Source organism: Podarcis melisellensis (genome assembly GCF_964234715.1).
Source record: "Podarcis melisellensis genome assembly, chromosome: 2".
NCBI lineage: Eukaryota > Metazoa > Chordata > Lepidosauria > Squamata > Lacertidae > Podarcis > Podarcis melisellensis.
The window spans coordinates 108368425-108396057 of record NC_138529.1 but is presented as its reverse complement, the minus strand read 5'-3'; the positions used below and the strand labels follow the sequence as shown (position 1 = coordinate 108396057).

The following is a 27633-nucleotide window of genomic DNA, read 5'->3' as shown; positions in this document are numbered from 1 at the left end:
GCTGCCAAGATTGTTACCAGAAAACGGTGCCAGTCAAGGGAGTTGCAGTGTCATATACTGCTATATTATAACTGTGTACACAGAGCTTTGGAGCAGGGGTGAGTAACCTGCAGCCCCACAGATGTTGCTGGACTCTAACTCCCATCAGCCCCAGCCATCATCGCCAGTGGTCACAGGTAATGGGAATTGCAGTCCAACAAAATCTCAAAGGTCACAGTTACCCATCCCTTTTAGAGCATCTGAACTGCCATCAAAACAGAAGTTGAAAGTTTTTGTTGCTGGCAGCATGGAAGTGACAGGAGATCTCTGTCCTATGTAGAAACAGAATGGGATATTTTGTTCACGCATCTCAGGCTAGTGCAGCAACCTCAAGCAAATAACCTGAAACCATTTTAAACTTTATTGTAAAACAAAACATTAAGGGGATACAGTTTAAGCTCTTGCACATTTCTGTATAACATAGGGTTGGTTCCAACACATCACGGGTAGACCCATTAATGTGCAAAACAAAATGCATTAAAATGAATTGCTCAACCAAACAAGATTTCCCTGTGCTAGAAGCTTTATTCATTCAATACAGGATAGTGAATTTTCAAGCTTGCCACACCCAAATAAGTCAAAATAGCAGTTTGTAGTTCACAGACCAGGATTAGCAGATGTACTAAGGTTGCTATGTTAATTATATAGTGAGGGTGGCATAACTGACAGTTAAAGAAAACCAGGTCCAAATGTCAGGACTAGCCAGCAAAGTGGTTTGTCAGCAATATGCAGCTCTGAGTGTCTGCTTTCAGCAGATAATTTTTTTTTTCCAGTTAATGCCATGTCACCAGCATGTAAACATGCCAACACTTGGTTGGTCAGATTGGGTTCCTGGAAGAAGGAGGAACCAATGTGTTTTGAACGATACGTTCTGAAATAGTGTTGCATAAGGCAAAGTTGTGAAGTCAGTCTTACAGGGGTTCTATGACAGGGGATTTGCACAGTATCGTTTGCTTCTCGATTTGCTGAGAATTTTATTTATTTATTTATTAAAAAATTATAGATCACCCACTCAAATATAAATGTCAGTATGGTCTACTGTAATGTATACCATTCAACCCAATCAGATGGTCATCATACATCATACTCAAATATAAATGTCAGTATGGTCTACTGTAATGTATACCATTCAACCCAATCAGATGGTCATCATACAACAACAACAATGCATTAAAGTGCCACTGTGCTAGTCAATGCTGTGGACCATGCGCCTGCACTTGCAGATTCCTGGTCTCTTCGCTTATCAGTTACTCTCCAGCTCTGTGTGCAGCAGGAATGGGGACCTTGTGATCCTCCAGATGTTTTTGCTCTACATTGGCCATGCTGGCAGGGAGTGATGGGAGGGAGTTGGAATCCATCAACATCTGGTGAGCCACAATTTCTCCATTCTTGGTGTACATGGAAGATGAACTAGAAGAACAGCCAGGAATCTCTCTCCTCAAGGGCAGCCTCACCCCCTTCCCCTTATGCATGCTTGTGAGAGTAAGGATTGTTCCATCTGAGAGAGGAACTAAGAAGAGTCTGAGAAGCCTTCCTCGGTTTTCACACAAGTGTCTATGTACCCATCCTTTTCCAATGGCTTTTAATTGCCTGAATAAATTAGCGTCTCCATGAATTTGATTAGTTGGCCTGCATTCTGCAGCTCTCATCCCAGCAGCAAATCCATACCTTTTCTGACAAACTCATGCCTTTCTCATCAGAACTCACTTACCGTATGGAAAATGGCCTGGTTTCAGAGAGACTTCTCTTGCTTGTTTGGTGCTTCCATTACTTATGATTCCACTACATTCCCCATTCTCTGCTGCATCTGGATTCATGGGGAGCTTTTGCCCTGTCTTTTCAGTTTCATAGAAACCCATCTTTTCCTTCTCCCAGGAGGATCCACAGACCTCACAATAAATGCTACTCAGCTCTAGTTACACAGACTTTTGCAATTTCTTGAGATATGTTCAAAGCAGACCACTGGATTGCAGATTCAAGCACAGTATGGCTAGGTGATGTGGTGAGAAAACACCCTCTTTAAATACCACTTAATTGTGTGCTTTAATCGGATACTTTGTCCAGCCAAGCTGTACTTAATATGTTTTCCACTTCCCTGTTTTGTCTTTGTGATTCCTTTTATTCCTAATGAAACGAAAGCCTCTTCAGAGTCTGAAGCATCAGTTCTGTGCTTTTGCCAGAAAAAAATTCATCACATCATCAGTTTTCGCCATAGCATCAATGTCCCAAGATTCCTCTGTGGAGACAAAATTACAGAGCAGAGAAATAAATCATCTCTTCTTGAAGTCTTTAAAAGGTGCAGTTTTGCTTCCATACTAGTATAGTCCCCCCAAAAAGCCCTAAGGGTGGTCTTACATATATTAATTTACAGGTCTGGAAATTCAGGTATGAAATATTGCTTCTTTTTAGTCTAAATGATTACAGTAATGTTTCTACATCTTCTTGATGAAATGAAAGCATTGAGAAAAGTGAAAGGGAGGAGCCCTTGAGATAGTTGAAGATGGCTATATTTCCCCCCAGTCTCCTCCTACCCAGCTCCTCCTTCTCATGAAGCCTTATGAGGAAATGTCACTCTCCTCCAGTTTGTCAACATCCTCCTTAAATTGCAGTGTCCAGAAATGGACACAGTTGGTTACTCGGAGTCATCATTGTAGTCACAACAGGAAAACCTGTTTTCCCCTTTTCCACTTCCTTTGCAATCTCACAATTTCAGCTCTTCGGGATTGAGGGTCAGGAAATTCTACCCTTTCCAGAGAAGAGCTGTCAATCCTCTGCCTATCTGGCTGCCTAGCCTCTACGCCCCCTTCTTGGAAACTTGCTCAAACTGTTTCAGTAAACCAATATCTTGGTAGGAAAAGGGGGGGGGGCTGGATCTGCTTCCTCCTGCAGCTGGTCAGATTCAGAGTCAGAGCCTGTCTTCCATCTCCTTCCTCGCTTTCCGTCATGCTCCTGAGCCATACTTAAGGGGCCATTACCAAGATTTTAGCCCTTGCTGGATCTAGGAATTAGTAGGGTCTCAGGCATGCAGCCTACCCGCCCCCCATCTCCTCCCCTAAACTTACAACAATATCTAATTGGGAAACGACTATGCAAATATAGGATCACCCACTGGCCTGGCATTGAGAAATAGAGAGCAACAGATGGCTACTGTCAACTCCCCTCAGTCTCCTCTTTCCCAGGCTAAAAATAGCCAGCTCCTGCGCCTCATTAAGCTTGGTTTCCAAGCCTTATAAAGAAATGTCACTCTCCTCTGGACAACTTCTAGCTTGTCAACATCCTCCGTAAATGGTGGTGCCCAGAAATGGACACAGTGCTCCAGGTGAGTGTTATGTATTGAAGTTCTCACCCTGGCCACCAGGGGGCATTGTGTATGTAGTTTTCACTCAGGTACAGGTCAGTTACCATATTTTTCGCACCATAACACGCACCAGACCATAACACGCACATAGTTTTTAGAGGAGGAAAACAAGAAAAAAAATATTCTAAACGAAACAGTGGATGTATGATTTTTGTGGTTCATGCTGTGGCCACAGACATGTGATCTGACGGTGAATTTGGGGTAGCCCAATGCAAAAATCTTGAGGATCCATGTGGGTCCGTGCTTTGTAACCACGTTTTTGCACCACTGCGGCCCCAGGCAACAGTGGGTGTGTGAATTTTTTGGTGCAAGCTGTAGCCATGGACATGCTATGTGATCTGATGGTGAATTTGGGGTGACCCAGTGCAAAAATCCTGAGGATCCATGTGGATCCGTGCTTTGTAACCACGTTTTTGCACCACTGCGGCCCCAGGCAACAGTGGGTGTGTGAATTTTTTGGTGCAAGCTGTAGCCATGGACATGCTATATGATCTGATGGTGAATTTGGGGTGACCCAGTGCAAAAATCCTGAGGATCCATGTGGATCCGTGCTTTGTAACCACGTTTTAAGTGGGGAGGGAAGGAAAAGCACTCAAGGGACAAGGTGCACGCGTGGGGTGGGTGGAGAAGGATGCTGTTAATAATGCAGAAGAGGGGTATAAGAGAAGGCTCCTCTCCTCTCCCGCTTTGCTCCTTTAAAGGCTCTGCTTCTCTCCCTCTTCCCCAGCTCACTGAAAAACTTTGCTGCTATTTAGCCAGCTGAGTGGGGAGGAGAAGGGACAGAGAGCCTGCTTGCGAAAAAAATTGCTGCTATTTAGCGAGCTGTTCTCTCCCTCCTCCCTGGCTCGCTGAAAAAAACAGCTCCCTCCTCCCGGCTCGCTGAAAAACTTTGCTGCTATTTAGCCAGCTGAGTGGGGAGGAGAAGGGACAGAGAGCCTGCTTGCAAAAAAAATTGCTGCTATTTAGCGAGCTGTTCTCTCCCTCCTCCCTGGCTCGCCGAAAAAAACAGCTCCCTCCTCCCGGCTCGCTGAAAAACTTTGCTGCTATTTAGCCAGCTGAGTGGGGAGGAGAAGGGACAGAGAGCCTGCTTGCAAAAAAAAATTGCTGCTATTTAGCGAGCTGTTCTCTCCCTCCTCCCCAGCTCGCTGAAAAAAAAACAGCTCCCTCCTCCCGCTCGCTGAAAAACTTTGCTACTATTTAGCCAGCTGAGTGGGGAGGAAAAGGGACAGAGAGCCTGCTTGCAAAAAAAATTGCTGCTATTTAGCGAGCTGTTCTCTCCCTCCTCCCTGGCTCACTGAAAAAAACAGCTCCGGACTCGTGTAAGCGGCTCCTCTCCTCTCCCGCTTTGCTCCTTTGCAGAAGCAGACTCTCTGTCCCTCTCTCCTCCCCACTCAGCGGCTCTTCTCCCGCTTTGCTGCTTCAAAGCGAGTCACGGAGGAGGGAAGGAAGGGGAACCATGGATCCTCTGCTCACGACTGCAGCAGATCCCCCCGCCATCCATAGGCATTCGCTCCATAACACGCACAGACATTTCCCCTTACTTTCTAGGAGGAAAAAAGTGAGTGTTATGGTGCGAAAAATACGGTAATTTAGGCGGCAAACCCTGGGGTTACAGATAGGTAGCTGTGTTGGTCTGCCATAGTCAAAACAAAAAAAAATTCCTTCCAGTAGCACCTTAAAGACCAACTAAGTTAGTTCTTGGTATGAGCTTTCGTGTGCATGCACACGAAATCTGAAGAAGTGTGCATGTATCTGAAGAAGTGTGCATGCACACGAAAGCTCATACCAAGAACTAACTTAGTTGGTCTTTAAGGTGCTACTGGAAGGAATTTTTTTTGTTTAAACCCTGGGGTGTTGTTGTTACAATGTTGACAGCTGGCTGCCTATAAAAGCAGGCCGGCTGAGCTGTTCAGTTCAGTTCAGTTCCAGCTTATTATAAAGAACCACTTGAAGAAATCTCTGTGTTGTCTGCTATGTTCACCCACAACTTAATAGTGAGGTCTGACCCACTTTAATAAAGGTGTCCGGCACAAAAAAAAAATACATAAAAAATACACAAAAATACAATAAACCTTCCATGATTTAACTTCATTTGCTTGTTTCTTTGACCTCCTCACACCTCCCTTTTTTGTATTTTGCTTCAATTAGCTATTTTTGGCAAATCCTTTCCATCTTTCCCCAATTTTTATCCATTAATTTATCTTAACATAATATAATTTTACCTTTCCTCAAACAAAGCCATCCTTATATTATTGTAGAAATGTTTTTTCTTCAGCCATCAACTCTTCCTCCTCCCCTACTCCTTTCCCCAATCTCCCTCTCCCCATCTCACCCTCTCCCTTTCCTCCCCCTCCCCATCTCCCCCCCAATACATTGTAGATTTTTTTCTATTTTGGCAGAACCACAAATTTTGGTCTGAGGATTTGTGTTTTCCCCTCTGGGTTTCCTTAAAAAATAAAAATAAAAAGCCACCTTTTGGACTAAGTCTTCTCTGTCCTGTCCTGTTGCTGTATTTATTTTTCCCGATTTTAGCTATAAATTGGTACTTTTCTAGAGTCAAAATGAGAGTACCCCAAAAGAGTACCCTCTTTTAGAAAAAGAGCACTGCTTATGAGAGAAGTGGACACGGAGCAATGGTTCCAAACTACAAGAAAGAAGATTCCACCTAAACATTAGGAGGAACTTCCTGACAGTAAGAGCTGTTCGACAGTGGAATTTGCTGCCAAGGAGTGTGATGGAGTCTCCTTCTTTGGAGGTCTTTAAACAGAGGCTTGACAACCATATGTCAGGAGTGCTCTGATGGTGTTTCCTGCTTGGCAGGGGGTTGGACTCGATGGCCCTTGTGGTCTCTTCCAACTCTATGATTCTATGATTCTATGATTTATATTATTTTAGAAATGTTTCTTCTTCAGCCCCAAACCCTCTCCCCTTTCCTCCTCTCCTTCTCCTTTCCCCAGTCTCCCTCCCCATCTCCCTTTCCTCCCCCTCCCAATATTTCTCCCACCCCCAATATATTATAGAATTCTTTTTACCTTCTGGCAGAATCAACCCAGCGCCAGGTTCTGCAGTGTAGGAACAAGTATCTGCTGCCTACCAAGCCCACAAGAAGCAAAATAGAAACTGTTTTCAAAGCGATTGGTCCCTGCTACTCATCGCCTCTTCCTCCCCCTCCCCGGCTTCCTCGTTTTCGCCAGCGAAACTAGTCAGCCGTTTCTGGCTCCAGCTCCTCCCGCCCAGCCTTTAATCTCACCCCCCAGCCTGAATCTAGAGATGGTTTCAATTGCCCAAGGTCTTCTGCCCTGCTTCAGATAACAGTGCAACCCTGTTAGAGGCTGAAGGCATTCTTGGGCACAAAGTGTAAAAGAATTTTTAACATGATTTAAAATCAACCCCACAAACAAAGGGCAGAACTTCCCAGTGGGGAATGTGGTCACCCTCAATGTGCAGAAGGAGAAACAGCTGCTGAAGTCCTGGTGCCAGTTGGCAACTTGGCGATTGCTGAGTTTGAGACTAAGAAATGACAAGCTTGGTTGAAGCAAGGTACGTATTATAGTAAAAGAAAATTAAAAGTCTTATAATGGCAGGAAAATGCCTGTGGGAAATTAAAAAGCGCATTGGTTTCTATAATTCTATAGAATTATAAAGCAACTGGCAGACTTAGCTACACAATAGTGTTTTTAGCTGGGGCCAAACTTTTTTATTCAACTAAAACCGATTCCAGTAATGTCTGTTAGTTGATTGAAGCCAACAGGGCAAGCCAGAACTAAAAAGGGTAGAGTTTTCCTCCTCGCCTCTTCTTTCATTGGTCCTTTTGACTTGGCACAAAGAGTGATTTTTTTTTTTTAATCTCTTATGTCAATTCTTTCTTGCCTTTTCTCCAAAAGAAATAAATGCTATACAGGGGCAGAGGAGGAGGGGTGTTGTGGGTGTGGGTCACCCCGGGTGTCACCACTGAGAGGGGTGACAAAATGCCGGGCGGCACTCACCAAGCGGCCTGTAGTGACACGATGGCTTGGGCACCCGCAGGCTCCACACTGCCCCAAACGGTCTGCCCGCTGCCTCTCCCACAGCGGTAGGGGAGGCTGAGTGGGAGGAGGCAGGCAGAGTCGCCCCGCCCTCTCCCTGCCCCTATGGGCAGCTCACCCCACCCTCACCCTGCCCCTATAGCGGCTCACCCCACCACTATAGTAGCTCACCCTGCCCCTATGGGCAGCTCAGCCCACTCTCACCCTGCCCCTATAGCGGCTTACCCCACCCCTATGAGCAGCTCACCCCACCCTCACCATGCCCCTATAGCGGCTCACCCCACCCTCACCATGCCCCTATAGCGGCTCACCTCACCCCTATGGGCAGAACACCCCACCTTCACCCTGCCCCTATAGCAGCTTGCCCCGCCCTTAACCCAGCCCCAATATCAGCTCACCCCACCCTCACCCCGCCCCTATAGCGGATCATTCCACCCCTATAGGGCTCACCCCGCCCCTATCGGCAGCTCACCCACGCTCGCCTTGCCCCTAATGAAGGGGTACAGTTAGGGTTACCGCAGAAAGCCCTAAAAAAACCTGTTTGTGAATCCCCCCTCCCAGCCAGGCCTCGGCGTACGCATTTTAAAAACTGCATTTTCCTCTAAGACAAAAAAGCACGAGCTAAGCAGTCCTCTGTAACAAAAACGCTGTAACAAACCCAGAACTGGGAACAGTAAAGCTTTCGCTTCCCAGATCCCAGATAACCTTGTCCTGGTACATTGATTTGCAACATACTTCCGGGAACAGAGCCAGAGAACGAAAAGCAACATTTCTATGTAAGAATCTGTGAAGGGGGAGAGGAAAAAAAGGGGTATGAAAAAAGGATAAAACCTGCTTGTAAAATGTTTTCGGTGCGGCCTGTCTTTTGTGAACTGAATCTCACAGGTGCCTCTGCCCCCCCCCCCGGATGGCAGAATAAAACGCTCTTTCTCTGGCTCACCCCACCCTCACCATGCCCCTATAGTGGCTCACCTCGCCCCTATGGGCAGAACACCCCACCTTCACCCTGCCCCTATAGCAGCTTGCCCCGCCCTTAACCTGGCCCCAATATCAGCTCACCCCGCCCCTATAGCGGATCACTCCACCCCTATAGTGGCTCACCCCGCCCCTATGGGCAGCTCAGCCCACTCTCACCCTGCCCCTATAGTGGCTCACCTCGCCCCTATGGGCAGCTCACCCCACCCTCACCCTGCCCCTATAGCGGCTCACCCCACCTTCACCCCACCCCTATGGGCAGCTAACCCCACCCTCACCCTGCCCCTATAGTGGCTCACCCCATCCTCACCCTGCCCCTATAGCAGCTCACCCTGCCCTTGCCCCACCCCTATGGGCAGCTCGCCGCACCCTCATCCTGCCCCTATAGCGGCTCACCCCACCCTTGCCCCACCCCTATGGGCAGTTCACTCCGCCCTTGCCCCGCCCCTATGGGTGGATTGCCCTGCTTCCGGCCGCGCCACCCCAGGTGCCTGAGCGGCTTCCTCATCTCCTGACGCTATGTAAAAATCGCAAAGAATTTCTTTTTGCTCTCTGGCTGGCAGTGGCGTAGCGTGGGTTGTCAGCACCCGGGGCAAGGCAAGTAATTTGCGCCCCATAACCCGTGGATTTGCGCCCCCTAACCCTAACCCCCAGATGTTGCGCCCGGTGCGGCCGCCCCCCCTGCACCCCCCACGCTACGCCACTGCTGGCTGGCTCTCCTTCTTTTCCCTTTCTGCCATGGAGGGGAAAGACGGTCAAAGCAGCCTCCCGCCAATGATAGCGGCAGGAGGAGCCGCTGGCCATTGACGCCTTGCAGCTGCTTCGTTCAACTCCCCCCCCCCCCCCACGATGCCCTAACGTCATGCATGCGATGCTGGGAGACTGTGTGTGTGACGTCATGGCCCTCGCAAGCTGGCACCTCTGCTTCTCATCTTGGGATCTACACTGCCAAAGGTAGAGATATCTGAATCCAGGAAATTTGGCTCAGGGCAGGTACCAATGCTGGGAAATACTTGCAACAAGCCAAGTATTCGTTCTGGGAAGGAACAGTTCTTTCCCAGAATATGAAAATGAAACGGGTTCAAAAACAAAACAAAAAGCAAGCAAGCAAACATCCAACACAACAACCCCCCCACCTACATAACACACACACATACTTATGTTACAGAAAACTCTGAATTTCTGTTTAAACATTTTAATTTTGTTGCAGGCTGCCCCAATCTCTGAGTGGAATGAGATTCCAAAGGGGTCCAGGCGTCTACCCAGACATCAGTTTCTTCCGAATGAGGAATAGTGGAGGCTCTGGTGTCTTTTGGATATCTCATTTATTTACACAGATATATACAACCTGAGCCAACGATGGAGGGGTTCCCATTGTTAACACCCCAAGAAGGACCTGCTTCTTCCATAGCCACAGCCTTGGGTCCCAGCAGAAATCAGGCATGTTGTACGTTCAGTGGTCTGTGTTTGCCTGAGCTTGAGTCTGGAATAAAGATTCTGAGCTCCTGTGTTCTGATTTGATACATGATGTCCAATCACAGAACATTTCAGGATTTGGGCCTCTGCCATTGGCCCTTGAACTCTGAGTTGTGATTTGCAGCTTGGAAGTTTAGACAGCCAGTCACGTTGGGAGTGGGAGTGGCCCAGGCTTTTGGGAATGTATATAAGCAGTTGCTTTGACCCTGTTTCCCAGTGGTGTAATTCAATAAAGGTTCTTCCTCTGACATTTCTATGGCAACAACATCTAAAGAACTCTGTTGCTGACAATCTGGAGAAATCCAGCACCCAATCTACATCTGGACCTTTGCCTAATGTTCCAAAATTTATCAGAATGATCAACCTTCTTTACTGGTGAGACAGGATGGACAGATCTTCCGAATTCAAAGCTGGCTCTTTGTTAGCCAGTGATCCATATTTTATAGCACATGCCTCATTAATACTCCCACAGCCACAGATGGAACCAACAGTCCTCCAATCAATCCAGGAGGGAGAGGGGGATTGACAGTTAACAAAACACCGTGAGACCGCCCTCCCCGCTTGGAGTGCAGTTGGTTGGGTTTTATCTTCTAGGTCAGGGGTGTCAAACTCAAAATCATCTGGGGCCGCATCAGCAGTTTGGTCACCCTCAATGGGCCAGTTGTATCTGTAGGACTATGTGTCCACTCTTTATTATCACTTTCCCATCTCTCCTGAAATTGCCTTCCCTCTGCATCAGCTCCACCTCCGCCACTTCCACCGCCCCCCCAGGCCTGGTTGCTCTTCTTGCGCTTGTACTTGTCCTTGTACATCTTGCACATCAGGGCTTGCGCTGCTTGGCCACTTGCGTGGTGGTCTCGCTGCAGCCTTTGTAGGTGCAGCTCTTGCAGCTGCCGCCTCCTCCTCCCCCCGACTGGGCGCTGCCCTCCTCCTCGTCCAGATCCTCCAGGCCTCCGCTGGGGCTGCCGGCGCTGTTGCCTCTGCCCCCGTCGCCATCCGCGTCGCCCCCCACCGCCGGGCCCAGCTCGTAGAAGACCATGAGGCCCCAGGGCGCCTCCGAGGCCCCCCGCGACAGTGGCTGCAGCTGCCGCACCACCTGGGGCTGCAGCAAGGCGCCCACCGCCTCCCGGAGCGTGAGCGGCTGCGGCGGGGAGGGGGAAGGCGATGATGAAGAGAAAGCGGCCGAGCTGCCACTCGTGTTCCCGGAAGGCTCTGTCCCTCTGGCAGGCCTCACAGCCAGGGCCTCCCGCAGGGCCCCTCGGCTGCCACAGCAATGGCAAACGGGCGCCACGGGCCGGGTGCTGACAGGTTGCCGGCTATTACGCACACGCGGGGAAGGCGGAGCGCACGTGACCTCCGCCTCCTTTCCCTGGAAGCTCACTTAAGCGCGCAAGCGCAGAGGCGGTGACGGCGAGGCTTTCCCCCAATCCTTCTCCACATGCGTGTTGCACGCCCGACGTCGCGCATGTTCAAAAAAGGCCGCTAGTGTAAGCGATCTCCTTTATGATATTGGAATTAGCGGGAGGATTCATCGTGCGCATGCGCCGTCACGTTGGCAGCCTGTTCGATGGGCGTGTGGGAAGCCACTGGGCTTCTAATAGTGGGCTGGGGCTACACGGGCCACATGACGAGGTCTGGCGGGCCGGATTCGGCCCGCGGGCCTTGTGTTTGACACCCGTGTTCTAGGGGTACTTACCCTATCAAACCTTCACCTCTTCCCCATATCATTTTGACCCAGGAGTCCTGGCCTAGGGATGACTTGTTAGTGAGGGGATGCTACCCCTCTATTGGGGAGGCTTGTATGGGGTCTGGGATTTGCACTGGAATGGCGTGGGGCTAGATATCACTATCGATGAAGAGTTTTGAGATGCAGTGATGCTCGAACCCCTTCCAATCTACGCCCCATCCCAAGGGACGAAGGTAGGGCGAGCAGGGATTACCCACCTCCGTCATTGGTGCTGTGCAATGCCAGGTCCATAGGCAACAAAACCGCCACCATGAGTGACTTTTTTGTCTCGTGGGGGGTTGACCTGGCTTGCGTGATGGAGACCTGGGTATGGGAAGGCGAAGTAGTCTCCCTACATGAGATAACACCCCCAGGTTTCTCTGTCCTCCATCAATCGCGGACTGTGGGTCAGGGAGGGGAGGAGGAGCATTGTTAATCCGGGAGGATTGCTCTTTCAGAGCTCTGCCAGCACTGGCGAACTCCGGCATTGAATGTGTTGTTCTTGTGTGGGGCACCAAGGAGAGCTTGGCTGTCTGGCTGGTGTACCGACCATGCAGCGCACCAGCAGCCACCCTGTCAGACCTGCTGGAGGTGGCGGTGGGCTGGGCCTTGAAGTTCCCAAGCCTACTGGTTTTGGGAGACTTCAGTGTCCATGCTGATGCCGCCCCCTCCTCACAGGCTCTGGACCTAGTGACTTCCATGACAACACTAGGGCTCTCCCAGTTTGTTTTGGGCCCCACTCATCAAGCAGGTCACACACTGGATTTGATCTTTGGTGCTGGCATAGATGTGATCATGCTCCCCTCTGTGGAAGAGCCATGGTCTGATCACTACGCTCTGAAAGCCAAGATTGACTTCCCGCTCCTCCCCTGCTCGGGTGGCAAGCCTATTTGGGCTTGCCCGTGAAGGCTGATGGATCCTGATAGATTCCGTCAGGCCTTGCGGGACCCTGCTCCTCCTGGCGACTCATTAGATGACCTTGTTGAGGACTGGAATAACCAGCTCTTGCCGGCCATAGATGAGATCGTGCCTAAGCACCCTCTGCGACCCCATCAAAACCGGGCCACTTGGTTTACTGAGGAGCTCCGGAAAATGAAGCGGGATCTCAGACGGCTAGAGCAAGTATGGCGATGGACTCGTGATGGAGCTTCAAGAACATCTTATAGAACGCTTATGAAAGCCTATGAGATGGCTATGAAAGCTGCTAAGAAATCTTACTTCGCAGCTTCCATTGCATCCGCTAGCTCTCGCCTGGCACAACTTTTTAGAATAATTAGGTCGATAACGTCCTTAGGAGGACAACCAAATTTAAGCACAAATTTGACCCACAGCTGTGAGGCATCCGCGAGCTTTTTTGCGGAGAAAGTCCTGTTGCTCTGCCGTATCCTCCCTGCCAATTTAGATACAGTGACTTAACTGGAGGCCACTTGACTGTCTTCGGGTCCAGTGTTGGACCATTTTGATCGGATACTCCCTGCTGATGTGGATAGATTCCTCCAAGCTGGTAGGCCCACCACCTGTCTCCTCAATCCGTGCCCGTCTTGGCTGATTAGGGCTTGTCTAGATGTGGCACGGACCCCCCTGGTTGAAATTATCAATTTGTCCATTGGCACTGAAAGAAGCAGTGGTGTGTCCGTTCTTAATAAAACTTCACTAGATCTTTTAAAGGTAAAGCTAAAGGGACCCCTGACCATTAGGTCCAGTCGTGGCTGACTCTGGGGTTGCAGCGCTCATCTCGCTTTATTGGCCGAAGGAGCCGGCATGCAGCTTTCGGGTCATGTGGCCAGCATGACTAAGCCGCTTCTGGCGAACCAGATCAGCGCACAGAAACACCGTTTACCTTCCTACTAGAGCGGTACCTATTTATCTACTTGCACTTTGACGTGCTTTCGAACTGCTAGGTTGGCAGGAGCAGGGACTGAGCAACGGGAGCTCACCCCGTTGTGGGGATTCGAACCGCCGACCTTTTGATCGGCAAGTCCTAGGCTCTGTAGTTTAAACCACAATCCAATTACCGCCCAGTTCCAAATCTTCCATATCTGGGTAAGGTAATTGAGAGAGCGGTGGCTGAACAGCTTGGTAGGTTTCTGGAGGAAACATCGGCTTTAGATCCATTTCAGTCCGTGTTCCGTCCTGGTTTTGGGATTGAGACGGCTCTGGTTGCCCTAACAGATGATCTCCGTCGACAACTGGATTGAGGCAGGTCAGGACTGCTGATCCTTTTAGATTTGTCAGCAGCCTTTGACATGGTCGATCATGATGTTCTGGACCTCCGCATCGTGGTGAAAATAAGTCATGCCAGAACCCAAAGGGTGCTCATCAATGGTTCCTCTTAATCCTGGAGAAGAGTGACTAGTGGAGTGCCACAGGGTTCTGTCTTGGGCCCAGTCTTATTCAACATCTTTATCAACGACTTGGATGATGGACTCAAGGGCATCCTGATCAAATTTGCAGATGACACCAAACTGGGAGGGGTGGCTAACACCCCAGAGGACAGGATCACACTTCAAAATGACCTTGACAGATTGGAGAACTGGGCCAAAACAAACAAGATGAATTTTAACAGGGAGAAATGTAAAGTATTGCACTTGGGCAAAAAAAATGAGAGGGACAAATACAAGATGGGTGACACCTGGCTTGAGAGCAGTACATGTGAAAAGGATCTAGGAGTCTTGGTTGACCACAAACTTGACATGAGCCAACAGTGTGACGCGGCAGCTAAAAAAGCCAATGCAATTCTGGGCTGCATCAATAGGAGTATAGCATCTAGATCAAGGGAAGTAATAGTGCCACTGTATTCTGCTCTGGTCAGACCTCACCTGGAGTACTGTGTCCAGTTCTGGGCGCCACAGTTCAAGAAGGACACTGACAAACTGGAACGTGTCCAGAGGAGGGCAACCAAAATGGTCAAAGGCCTGGAAACGATGCCTTATGAGGAACGGCTAACGGAGCTGGGCATGTTTAGCCTGGAGAAGAGGAGGTTAAGGGGTGATATGATAGCCATCTTCAAATATATAAAAGGATGTCACATAGAGGAGGGAGAAAGATTGTTTTCTGCTGCTCCAGAGAAGCGGACACAGAGCAATGGATCCAAACTACAAGAAAGAAGATTCCACCTAAACATTAGGAAGAACTTCCTGACAGTAAGAGCTGTTCGACAGTGGAATTTGCTGCCAAGGAGTGTGATGGAGTCTCCTTCTTTGGAGGTCTTTAAACAGAGGCTTGACAACCATATGTCAGGAGTGCTCTGATGGTGTTTCCTGCTTGGCAGGGGGTTGGACTCGATGGCCCTTGTGGTCTCTTCCAACTCTATGATTCTATGATTCTAGAGTCTACAGTATGATAACATTTCACCCTGAACCACCCGCTGGTGTAGATGGAAAACATTGGTATACCTATGAAATGTTTTGACCACACAGATAAAAAATGTATGTGAGGGATCCATCTACATCTGATCACCCTCATCTGGAAGCACTTCACTGGTCTGCAGCCCCAGCCCAGACCTGGGAATCTTTTCAGCTGAGAGAGACTAGTCACACCACTCTCACATCATGAGTGTAATATTAATGATATACCGTATTTACTTTTACACATAAATCAAAAGAGGACAATGGAGGCTAGTGAAGAACAATTGTCTGCCATTTCTCTGCCCTCCCCACCCATTTGCACCTGCACGGAGCAAGGTTCTTTCAAGGGCTGGGTGATGGAACACTTTGGTGAGGCAGCTGCTGTTTTCTCTCCTATAGGTCCCTGCACACCTGTTGGAAACTGGCTCTTCTCTATGCACATCAAACTGTTCTTTAAGCTAGACTATGCTGTACTATGATGAGTGGAGGAAACTGGACAATGTTCTCTGGAACAGTATCTGAGCAGCAATCAATCAGAAAAGCCACACCAGATTGGAGGAAGGGGACAAAGAAAACTGACCCTACAACAATCATTCCTCTATTTCCCTCAGTTTGAGGGTGAGCTGATAAGGTTGAACATTATGAGAACACGGAAGATAGTCAAAGTTAAACATTGACATGCTCCGTGCAGTGGTGCAATAAGGAGATTTTTGCCTTTGAACTTGAAGGTCTTAAAGGGACACGAACTCTTAAATGGCAATGTGTACTAACTACAGTGGTACCTTGGGTTAAGAACTTAATTTGTTCTGGAGGTCTGTTCTTAACCTGAAACTGTTCTTAACCTGAGGTAACACTTTAGCTAATGGGGCCTCCTGCTGCTGCCATGCCGCCACGGCACAATTTCTGTTCTCATCCTGAGGTAAAGTTCTTAACCCGAGGTACTATTTCTGGGTTAGCGGAGTCTGTAACCTGAAGCGTTTTTAACCTGAAGCGTTTGTAACCAGAGGTACCACTGCACTATCATATCACTTTTGCTTCTGCTCATTCTGCTGCGTGAGGCCCTTGACCTCTGCCCCAACATGGAACAAACAACTTAAAGTTCAACCTTGGTCAGGAGCCTGAAAAAGCGGTTTTGATCTCATTAATCTTAGCAAATATAAATATTACCAGTAAACATCAAGCTTTTGATCCAAGGTACACTTTAGGTCAGTACAAAACACTATGGTTTTTCCATGTAGGAAACTCTCCAGGACACTCATAAGAATACTTAGCAGCATTTTTGCTTGAGTATCACCTGAGTAGTTCTACCAGCTCAGCACTGCCCTGAAAAGGTGAAACATAGTGGGTAGAATTGGGTAAGTGTCAAGCTGATCATTCCATCAGCACAAACATTTTCAGATGGAATTCCCCCTCCCCAGATGGAAATATCTCCCCTCCCCCATGCACAATGTTCTAGGCGTTCTCTTGACTCCCCAGAGCTGATTTGGAGTGGGGGGGTCATAGGGTGTATGCGGGGTGGGGGGGGAGGAAATGCCTATTTTAAAAAGAAGGGACATAAGCCTCTTCCCTTGCTCCTCAGATCTGCTGAGACCTCTCTGCAGCAGTGACACTCAACTCTGCTACTTTCTGGGCAATTTCATTTTATTTTTTAACTGCAACCAAATTGGTGTGTGTATGTGTTTCCATTCCCTTCAACATTTCTCCGATGAAAATAGGGACGTCTCATTCCATAATGATAATTTTACTATTTATACCCCACACATCTTACAGAGTTGCCCCAACCACTCTGGGCAGCTTCCAACATGAATAAATAATTTTTAAAAAAGAAGAAATATTAAAATTAAAAAAAACAACACCTCCCCTATACAGGATTGCCTTCATATGACTCGGGGGTCAAACAACTCCATACCCTCCAATATCTCTCCAATGAAAATAGGGACACCCTAAGGAAAAGTGGGACATTCTGGGATCGAATCAGCTTTTCTAAATCAGGGACATCTCTGGAAAATAGAAACACTTGGAGGGTTTGGGTTTCACAGGCCACCAGAAATCACCTTGGATTGGGTGGAGCACCAATTAGACAGTTGGAGGCCACTCAGAGTGACTGGGGAGGCCCAGCCAGATGGGCGGGGTACAAAATAATAATAATAATAATAATAATAATAATAATAATAATAATAATAATAATTGACACCCCACTTCATGAGATTGCACCATTTTTCATGCTTTTTCTGCAAGGCAGGTCCAATGGTTTATGAGGAAGTTGGCATACAGTAAGTTGTTCTTCCTCAGAAGGGAAATAATGAATAAATGAAGGAAATTTGACTCGTTCTATATTATTAAGAAGGAACAGGAGTCTACATAGAATGAGTAAGGAGATGGTGATGGGTGGAGGTTATTGAGTTGTTCTTTTATATTTTGATTATATATTCTGTGTTTTTATATCGTAATTTTATCCTGTAAACTGCTCTGAGACCTGCAGATAGAGTGCGGTACACAAATTTAATTAATCTATCCAGGAACCACCTGGTTCTGGAAAACACCAAATCCCAGCTCTCCTAGAGGTTCAAGATGGACCTCCTACCACTCTGCCTAATGGTAGGGTTGGGGCAGGTAGGCTCCTCTTCTTCCTCCTCTGCTTTCCTTTCCATAAGACAACATCCTGTCTTAGTGGCGCCCGCCCTGTGGAACGCCCTCCCGTCAGATGTCAAGGAAATGAACTTTTAGAAGACTTTTAGAAGACTTTTAGAAGACTTCTGAAGTCAGCCCTGTTTAGGGAAGTTTTTAGTGTTTGATCTTTAATTGTGTTTTTAGTATTCTGTTGGGAGCTGCCCAGAGTGGCTGGGGAAACCCAGCCAGATGGGCGGGGTATAAATAAAAAGTTATTATTATTTATTATTATTTTCAGACATAGGTTAGGGTTGCCCTATTTCCGGGATTTCCTGGACATGTCTTCTTTTTGGGGGGCAACCTGCCCATCTGGGTGGATCTTTGCATTCTACACGAAATGTCCAGGTTTAGGGATATACCATATATATCTAGGGGTTCTTTTGAGGGGCACACACATGCCCCTGAAGAGTCGGAGAGGGCAGGAGCTCTTCAGGGCCTGCCACTCTCCACCCCCTTCACGCGCCACCCAGAAGTACCACAGCAGGGTCTGCAACACCACCACCGCCAGTGCCACCATTCTGCCACCAGCACCAAGCCTCCAAGCCACCAAATCGCCCAGTATGTGCCACTTCTGTCGAGGCGGTGGAGACCATGCCATACAGCTTCTCCCGGCGCTCCCAGAGGGCTGTGAAGGAGGATGACTGGAGAAAGGTAGGTTAGGTGGGGCAGGGAGGGGGCGGGGGACAGAGATTTGGGATAGTGGGGGGGTGCCCCTTTTTTGCAGCTCAGAAGATGGGAACCTAACATAGGTTTCTCAACACCTGCAGTCCAAGCCCAGGAAGGAAATTCACGCATCATTGCATGAACTGGTTCTGAAATCATGCTTCTATTTTCATCCTTCTCTTTCAGCTGGTCTGACCAGATTATGCGCACCACCTGGAGAACATCAATGTTAGTTTTGATCTCTTTGTTCCCAGACATCTGTTTAATTTTGAGGTGGGTAGTCTTGTCAACGCTAACATCATGTAAACATAAAACAGCTTTATATCAATACACTCTGTTTGGTAATGCTTCATATGTAGACACAGGAGAGAATGAATACTCAACCAAACCTCCCCCACCCCCATGTTGCTGGGAGAGATAATGAAGGGAAAATATTTCACACCCCTCCTGATTAACATTTAACACCCCTCCTGACATTAACTCCTCTCCTGATTCTCATCATTGTGAGATAATGAAACCACCATCTAGTAATACTGAGAAACCAGTCTTATAACTGATTACGATAAGTAGGACTAGTTTCTCAGCAGCCTTATGAACGCATCATGTATTTTTGAATCCATAATGTGATTATTATTTTTAATTATAATTTTTTATTAGTTTTCAATTACATTCCAATAACAGTCTCATTATAACAGTACCAATTTATAATACAATTATTAATGCTAATCGCTCAAACTTAGCACAAAGACTGTAATTTTATAAACATCTCTAACGTCTATTCTTAATTGCCTTTCCCCCAAAAAACAAAACCACGATGTAAAAATTGCATAGAAATTCTTTCTGCTCTCTGGCAACATCTGGTGTTGCATGTTTATAACACATTCAAAATCTTGTTTTTTGACTAATGTAGTCCTTGGTCTCTTCAAAACTCTTAGCAGTTCTGTACAGCCTAATTTTCAGCCTGTCTCAGCCTAGGAGCAGGGGCAGAGGAAGGGGTGTGTGGTAGGGTGCAGGACGCCCCGGGTGTCACCACTGAGGGGAGTGACAAAATGCTGGGTGGCACTCACTGAGGAGTTAGGGCTACAGCTTAGGGCCCTACTGTCTTGGGGGCCCCCCAAAAAATAAAGGAAAAAAACCTGGATGTACTTCGATAAAATACATATTTTGTTATGTGCAAATGGCTTTAGATACCTATTAGGTCCATAAATTACCATACAGCATATATTCAACACAAAAAACAGCAACAATTTGTTGCTGGCAAAGGACCGCTGGACATATAAAGGGCCCCATTACCTTCAGTAGCTTAGGGGCTCATCAAACCCAAATCTGGCCCTGCTTGTGGCTTATATGCCTTATGGCATATATGTCTAATGTCCCATTACCTTCAATAGCTTAGGGGCTCATCAAACCTAAATCCAGCCCTGCTTGCAGCAAGCCAAATGTTTATTCTGGATCTGCTGTTAGTTTGTTTGAAGCCAACAGGGCAAGTCAGAACAAAAGGGGTGGAATTTCGCTCATCCCCTTTCCTTCTTTTTTCTTTGTCTCACCTTCCCCTCTGGCTTGGCATGAGGGCTACTCCTGGGAGCCAAATCCTTTTGGGCCCCCTAAATATTTTTAGGGGGTCGGGAACAGGTTCCCTCAATGTCCCAAAAGTGTGGAAGCAAATCACGGAGGGGCTGAAACACTGCTTGATTATAAAAAGAAAAACCCTGAGAGCGGTTTACAAAAAGACAAAACAATCAAAACGGGGGGGGGACGGGACGGGACGGATAGCCCTCATCTAAAACATATAAAAGTTAAAACAATAAAGCAGATGATAATTACATAACCTTTCTAACCAACTGTTTTTAGCTGGCGCCAAATTTCCGTATACAGGCTCGTTGCCAGCAGCTGCTACTAAATTTTCCGGATTTCTGGACCTGGAACTGATTTCCTGCAATTGTTACTGCAGTAGTTGGTTTGAAGCCAACAGGGCAAGCCAGAACTAGAAGGGGTGGGATATCCTTCCCTGCCTCTCCTTTCATTTTTCTTGGTCCTGCCTTGCCCTCTGGCTCAGCATGACAACTGTTGATTAAACTGAGCTTCATAAGACTATAAGAACGTCAGAAGAGCCTGGCTGGATTAGGCCATTGGCATATGGAGTCCGGCACCCTGTTCTCACAGGGGCCACCTAGATGCCTGTGGGAAACTCACAAGAGCGCTCTGCCCATCTGCAGTTTCCACTAACTCGGAAGGAGGCAAAGCACAGACCTCATGGCTAGAAGCTCCCAATAGCCCTCTCCCCCACGAACCTTTCTTCACCCTCTTTTGAAGCCATCCAAGTGGGGGATCATCACTGCCTCCTGGGCGAAAGAGCGCCATACTTTAACCATGCACTGGATGAAGACGAACTTTGTTTCCTCCTGAATTTTCCAACGTTCAGCTTCCATGGATGTTTCCGTGGAGTTCTGGTGTTATGAGAGAGGGAGAAAAACTTCTCTCTCTCCACTTGAGGCTCATTCTATCTTGCATAATTATTCTTTTTGCCTCCTTTTGGGATCAATCCAGCAGCCAGTTTCTGCAGTTTCTGATGATGGCAAAGCCTTCAAGAAGCAGAACAGGATGAATGTTTTTTAATAATAATTTTTATTATTTTTCAATTACAGTCCAATAATAGCCTCATTATAACAATCCCAATTTATAATACAATTATTAATACTAATCGTTCAAATGCCAAATTGTATAATTTAGATAAAGTGGGGCCCCACGTGCTAGATTTGATGGTTTGATGATTTTCTTTATTTTTGCATTCCAAAATCTTATTAGTTTCAATTACATTCTGGTAATAATAATAATAATAATAATAATAATAATAATAATAATAATAATCCTTTATAATGGGATTTTGAATCATGTGAAACCAGCAGGACTCCAACATTTCAAGAGGGCAAATTGGGATACCCCACCCCATCTCACCACCCCATTGCTCACGCCCACCAACACCAACCCCTCCCCTCCCTTCCCTGCCCACTTACTCGCTTGCTCCTACTTCACACCTTTGCTGTCCTCCTCCTCTGTGGCTGCGACCTGCTGTGGCTCCTCCACTGCCGTGGCCTCCTCCTCACCCCCGGCCAGCATGGCCTCCCAGAGGCGCTTTGGCACGACCCTTTGATGATCGCCAAAGCACTCCCAGAAGGTGGTCTGGTGCTGATCTGCAGGGTCAGATGCAGCCTTGCTGACTCATGCCAAGGTGCTAGTCTTCATGGGATATTCCGGGATCAAAACAGAAGCTGGGATTGGCTTCTGTAATCCACAATATCTAGCTCAAAATGTGTCAGTTGCGTGGTAAAATTAAAAAGGTAAAGGACCCCTGAACGGTTAAGTCCAATCAAAGGCGACTATGGGGTTGCGGCGCTCATCTTGCTTTCAGGCCAAGGGAGCCGGTATTTGTCCATAGACAGCTTTCTGGGTCATGTGGCCAGCAGGACTAAACCACTTCTGGTGCAGTAGGACACCATGACAGAAACCAGAGTGCACGGAAATGCCATTTACCTTCCCGCTGAAGTGGTACCTATTTATCTACCCATGCTGGTGTGCTTTCAAACTGCTAGGTTGGCAGGAGCTGGGGTGGAGCGACAGGATCGCGGGGATTTGAACTGCCGACCTTCCGATCAGCAAGTCCAAGAGGCTCAGTGGTTTAGACCAGGCACATCCAACTCCCAAGGGACTGCGATCTACTCAAAGTATAAAAAGACTGGCTTTGATCTACCCATTGTCATTGGTAGTAGTTGAGTTGTTATGATTTTGGGTAGGGGAGCCAAAGTTGTTGAGCTTCTTTTGGAAAGGATTCGCCAGGTTGGTTTTAGGAGAAGGAGTGTGTTAAATCAATTGCTCAACAGTCAGCTCACCTCCTGCCTTCCCAAACTCTGCCACCCAGGCAAGGAAATAAACCTCTCAAAGCGGGGGCGGGGCGCGTAACAATCGCTTAAGAGCAAGAGGGAGATCACTTACAAAACTACAGCCTGGGACACCCCCATGATCGACCGGTAGATTGCGATCGACCTCTTGGACATCCCTGGTTGAGACCACAGAGCCATCCGCTCCCCTAGTTGTGGGGTGTGCCTGACTAGCCCTCAGGGCTCTCCATAGGCCATCTCCCCCCTCCAACCCACACTACTTTGCTCCACACCTTCCTCAAGTCTGGCTGAAATGTTGGAGTGCAGCTGTCAGTCAGTGTGGAAAATACTGAGGTAGACGGATCAAATTGCCTGTCTCTGTAAAAGTCAGCTTCCTGTAAGCCACCTCACGCTGCTCCTTTCAACTTCCATTTTCAAAAGTTGCAAGGGACTGCAGGGTCTGCTTCAGAGAACAGCCGTGGGGAGGAGAGGTAGCTTCCATGGGATGCGAAATGGAAAATGCAATACCTTTTTTGAAAACAGACAGATGCAAGACAGGCACCATTTTGATTTGCTTATGCAGTGCTTGCTATGGCTAGCATGAGCCATAGGCAAGAGCAAAAGAGAGAGAAGGAGGGGGAGGGAAGTCGGGGTTTTTTTTAGTTTATGGAAAAAAGAGAGAGAAGTGCTTTTGCCCTGGCTGCTTTTTCTACAGGACGTGGTTATGCAGATGTTTCCTATGTAATTGATATGAGGAGCCTGGTGGTTAGCTAGAGTGGTTAGAATGACATGAAAAGAGTGATGTTTATCCGCATGTGTAAAACTCTCTGAAGGCACAACTCAGGGTGCAGCAGGGTGTTTTGTTTGTCTTGCTGTCAGCTGTCTTGATGCACCTTGAAATAAAATCTGAATCTATTTGAAAGCAGCGCTTTCTGGTCATTGCTGGGACAGAATGACTCCGTTGTGCTCGAACCTGGCATGGGCTTTTGCCCACGTCACACGAAAACCACTCTTCCCTCCTTGAGTGGTTCTTACCTCTCCTCAGTTGATGGGCAAGATGGGAGCCTGCCTTGCCCCAGGAAGGCAATCATCAGGACTCCACTTTAAGCTAGGGTTACCAGACGTCCCTGTTTCCCGGGGATTTGTGAAGTCCCGGGACAAATTCCATCCCCGGAATGTCCCCAGATTTCATCTACTGTCCCCGGGAAACGCAGCAGCGGCAGTCTCAGCAGCCCAGAGCACTTGGCTCTGGCTGGCTTCAGGAGCTGCTCAGAAGTCCCCATATGATGGTGGTGCGGGGGCTCAAAGAGGCAGCTTCCGGGCTGCCTCCACCTTCCCTGACCCCAGCAACTAAGCTGTGAAGGGAGGTTTCATGCTGACTATCAGAGCAGCCTCCCGACTCCTATTAGCGTGCAAGCAGGAACGGAGTGGGGATCTCTCAGCTGTGAAGGGAGGCTTCACGCTGCCTATCAGAGCTTGCGTGTAAGCAGGAGGGGGCAGGGATCTCTCAGTTAGGCAACGGGAAGCTTCCCTTCCCAGCTGAGGGCTCCCTGTCCCTTCCTGCTTGCACGCAAGTAGGAATGGGATTGGGGCTGCTTCGATGCGAAGGGAGGCATCGCGCAGCCCGAGCTTCGCTGCCGCTGCTTTCAGCCCTCCTTCTCCGCCTTCCATGCCCGACCCACCGCGCACCGCTTCCCCACCACCACCATCGAAGAACTGACAACTCAGGGGCTGCTCAGGCTCATGGAGAAAGGAGATAGAAGCCTCAGAGGAAGGGGAAACATGGCAGTTGAGGTCAAGGCGGATGCCCCTCTGCCACCACCATTGCTGTTGGGGCAGGATGCGGCCCACCAGGCTCGTATATCTGGCCCCCAGAGCCTGCCACCCACTCGGTCAGTCCCCACAGAAACTGCGGATGCCACACCGTGTGGGGACTAACTTCCATGACACTGACACGGCTTCGGATTGGCTGAAGGAAGCTCCTGCAGCCAGTCCAAAGCTGTGGACACCTCTGGGTGACGCCCCTTCCTTCCCGCTGAGGCGGCTGCCAAGAACCGAGCGGGAGGAAGCAGTGGTGGCGGGGAGGCTGCCTCTGCTGCCCAGGCCAGCGGCATTGGCTCTGCGCCCCGTGGACCCCCAGCCAAGGCAGAGGACGCCGACAAAGACAAGCCGGTGTCGGCAGCTGCAGCTGCGGTGAGCAAGATGGATGTGTGTGGCGGTGGGGCGGCACACTGGGTGCTCTTGCCCCTTTTGGGAGAGGGTGGATCCAGACCCCGACAAGGTCTGAGGGATAGTGGACAGGCTCCCTCCTGAAAAAGTTTGCTGACCCCTGCTTTCCCCTTGTCAACATCCTCCTTAAATGGTGGAGCCCAGAAATGGACACAGTACTCCAGGTGAGGTCTGATCCACTTTAATAAAGGTGTCTGGCACAAAAATCTGCCTAAAATTTGGCAGGCTTAATCTCGAGAGGCTCATATTTCTGCAAATTTCTTCCACTTTTCTCTAAAGCGTGAACAACAGTATAGCCATTTTTTAATTCCCCACTACAGTGGTACCTCAGGTTAAGTACTTAATTCGTTCCGGAGTTCCGTTCTTAACATGAAACTTTTCTTAACCTGAAGCACCACTTTAGCTAATGGGGCCTCCTGCTGCCGCTGGAGCACAATTTCTGTTCTTATCCTGAAGCAAAGTTCTTAACCTGAAGCACTATTTCTGGGTTAGCGGAGTCTGTAACCTGAAGCGTATGTAACCTGAAGCGTATGTAACCCGAGGTACCACTGTATATTGAATGAGTTGGTGAGAACTTTGGGTTGTATTCCTAGCTGTGCTAGGAGAATGTTCTGTCGGCACCAGGATTTCTCCTTGCCCAAGGGAACCTTCTCCCCCCTCCTCCCTCACAACCCCGAAAGGGATTCTAGCAGTTCCCCCAATCAAACAAAGCCAGCCTTATATTTAGTGCTTTTTTTCTGGGGCCACGCAGGAGTACCCGTACCCCTAAACATTTTGTGAATCTAAATGTTCCTGGGAAAGAGGGGAAGGAAGCGACGGTGGCGGCAGCAGCAGGAGGGGAGAGGCACGAAGGAAGCAGTCACGTGCGAGCTCCACAGTCATCGAATCTTAGCCCAGCATCCAGCAGGGAGACGGACGGAGGACAGCAGCCACACGGACACAGGACCCGCCTGGGGACAGATATGGTTACCAGATATTTTTCAATGAATCCGGGGACCCTTTTTCTTTTTTTTTAAAAGCTTAGTAGCAACCAGGAGTCAGTAGTGGGGATGGTGAGGCAAAAGACCCTGGGCCCAAGCACACATGCATATTGTATAAAGGTGCAAAGCCCTTCTTTCGCACCCTGTGAAACATAAATGTGCGGAGTTTCTGCCACCGCCATCACTGCAGCATCAACGTCCCGAACGTGCAGTATTTATTTATTTATTTAAAGTGTCCCCAGATTCATTGGGGGGGAAAAAATCTGGTAACCTTACTTTAAGCTCCTGGTTGTTCCTTTGACAATGCCCCAATTAAATGTTATTGTTGCTAGAAAAGCAAGAATGGAAATGTGTGATTTTAATTAGAGAAGTGGTGGGGTTGGGGAGCGCTTCCCCCATCTAGCTATGTCTCTTTTTCATATCACCCTTCCTCCTTTCTCCTTCCTCTTCCCTATAGGTTACAAGCCAGTTTGACGAAAAACACAACACAGGAATGTTACGAAAAAGGAGCAATGCAAAAGCGAGCTCCAGATGGCTGGAAAGCCAAACAGGATGTTGATGTTTGGGGCTGTACCGTGGGAACAAAGGGACAGTCTATTCACTGTGCTGAGCACCGGATGTTAGCTCAGAGTGTCATGTGGCCTGTACTGGAAGTACAGGGGGAGGAGTATTCTCTCTCTGCTGTTGGTGTTAAGAGAGTACAGACACGTTTCTCTGTACTGCTGAAAGACAGAAATAAAAGGCATGTAAATACATTTCTGTCTGTCTCTTTCCCCTCCCTGGGGAATGGCAGGGAGGAGGGGGGAGTGGTGTGTTCTTCTCACGTTAGAGGAGGATCGCCGATAGAAGATCTTGCCTGATCTTGCCGGGAGTCGCAGACCGGGGAGGTCAACAAGGAATTAAGCCGGGAGCCTGGAGAGTGGCCAATTCCTCTGATAAGGCTTAATTCTAACAAGGAACTCCCTCTGTAAATTATCCAACCTATTTTCAGAAAACAAAACTGAGGAATAATGTTGTTGAATATTCTCAGGAGGGGGGAGGGACAATACTCCAAAGCTGCCCCCCCCCCAGTGATCCAGAGCTAGCCCCATTCCATTGCATTGTGCGGAAGAATCAGCAGCTGCACTGAAAGGCTGAGAACATTAGGAGAACATTGTTCAAGGTGACTTTTTGGGGTTAGGGGAGGGAAGTTGCAATACAGAACATTATCAAAGCATCTTTTCTGAGAAATTTATTCTCAGCTCCATATCTGAGCTGTTTATCAACACCCACAAGTGTCAGCTAACTGCATGCGTGACATCCTCTTATTTTTTAATTTGTTTGCAGCACTAACCGTACAAATGTCAAGGTTTATTCTAAGCATTTTCTCCCTACTGCACAAGGAGCCATTGCAGAGCCCACCCTTGAACATTTCATAACAAAAGAAAGAACATGGAAGAGAAAATAAGATTTTTTTTGGGGGGGGGAATAACAGCAAGAAAGAAAGGTATCTGAAAGATATCTGAAGAAGTGTGCATGCACACGAAAGCTCATACCAAGAACTAACTTAGTTGGTCTTTAAGGTGCTACTGGAAGGAATTTTTTTTGTTTTGAGCAAGGAAGGAAGGAAGGAAGGAAGGAAGGAAGGAAGGAAGGAAGGAAGGAAGGAAGGAAGGAAGGAAGGAAGGAAAATTGGGGAAATGGAGGATTGAGAGGACCAAGAGAAATAGAAGTGCCTTCAAAAGAATGGAAGAGCAAGCAGATGGCACCCCCTCCTAATTACTTAATTACTTACCTCTTGATCTATAGTTGCATACTGAGACTCCCTTCCCCCACAAAGCATAATTCTGAAGCCAGATTGGCCAGTCGTGAGGGATGATGGGGGTTGTAGTCCAGGAACATAGCCACTTCTCCTCTATGGGAAATAATGTAATAAAATGTAAATATGTCCTTTATTACATTTATAATGCAGCACTGCCCACCCTTCTGCTTCTCTTTACAGTGGTACCTCGGGTTACAAACACTTCAGGTTACAAGCTCTGCTAACCAGGAAGTAGTACCTCGGGTTGAGAACTTTACCTCAGGATGAGAATGGAAATCACGCGGCGGAAGCGGGAGGCCCCATTAGCTAAAGTGGTACGTCAGGTTAAGAACAGTTTCAGGTTAAGAACGGACCTCCAGAATGAAAATAAGTTCTTAACCAGAGGTACCACTGTATTTCTAAAACAAGCACACAGCAGTCTTGGCATTTGTTGAAAAGCTTCTTACGGATGTCAGTATGACATGGGTTG

General features: G+C 48.1%; 2 protein-coding genes, 1 long non-coding RNA gene and 1 pseudogene across 7 annotated transcripts in view; 1 reads left to right on the top strand and 3 right to left on the bottom strand.

Annotated features, from left to right (window-relative positions):
• The window catches only part of LOC309365116 (uncharacterized protein), a 152827-nt gene that overhangs the window by 53541 nt on the left and 71653 nt on the right, over window positions 1-27633 (bottom strand). The window lies entirely within an intron of this gene.
• Window positions 1-27633, bottom strand: part of LOC309365130 (C-type lectin domain family 2 member H-like) — a 63600-nt gene that overhangs the window by 6109 nt on the left and 29858 nt on the right. The window contains exons 1-2 of one of the 2 annotated variants that reach the window (XM_081903301.1): window positions 6430-6586; window positions 1751-2275 (exon numbers count right to left, since the gene is read on the bottom strand). In XM_081903301.1, coding sequence (XP_081759427.1) covers window positions 1751-1898 — 148 coding nt within the window. In that variant the 5' untranslated portion in view covers window positions 1899-2275; window positions 6430-6586. Of the gene's footprint in view, window positions 1-1750; window positions 2276-6429; window positions 6587-27633 lie in introns of those variants that run through there. The other variant, XM_081903302.1, reaches the window with a different exon arrangement.
• LOC309365342 lies at window positions 6705-26118 on the top strand. 3 transcript variants are annotated; one of them, XR_014166031.1, is made up of 5 exons: window positions 6705-6937; window positions 15346-15564; window positions 18002-18267; window positions 18466-18552; window positions 25821-26118. It is a non-coding gene; the product is annotated as an uncharacterized lncRNA (long non-coding RNA). The 3 variants fall into 3 exon arrangements; XR_014166033.1 differs by lacking the exon at window positions 25821-26118 and having other exon boundaries at window positions 18466-19091; XR_014166032.1 differs by lacking the exons at window positions 15346-15564; window positions 25821-26118 and having other exon boundaries at window positions 18466-19091.
• LOC309361102 lies at window positions 7869-11826 on the bottom strand (annotated as a pseudogene). Its single transcript has 3 exons — window positions 11818-11826; window positions 10597-11242; window positions 7869-7911 (listed from the first exon to the last, which is right to left on the bottom strand). The product of its transcript is annotated as an uncharacterized misc_RNA (transcript).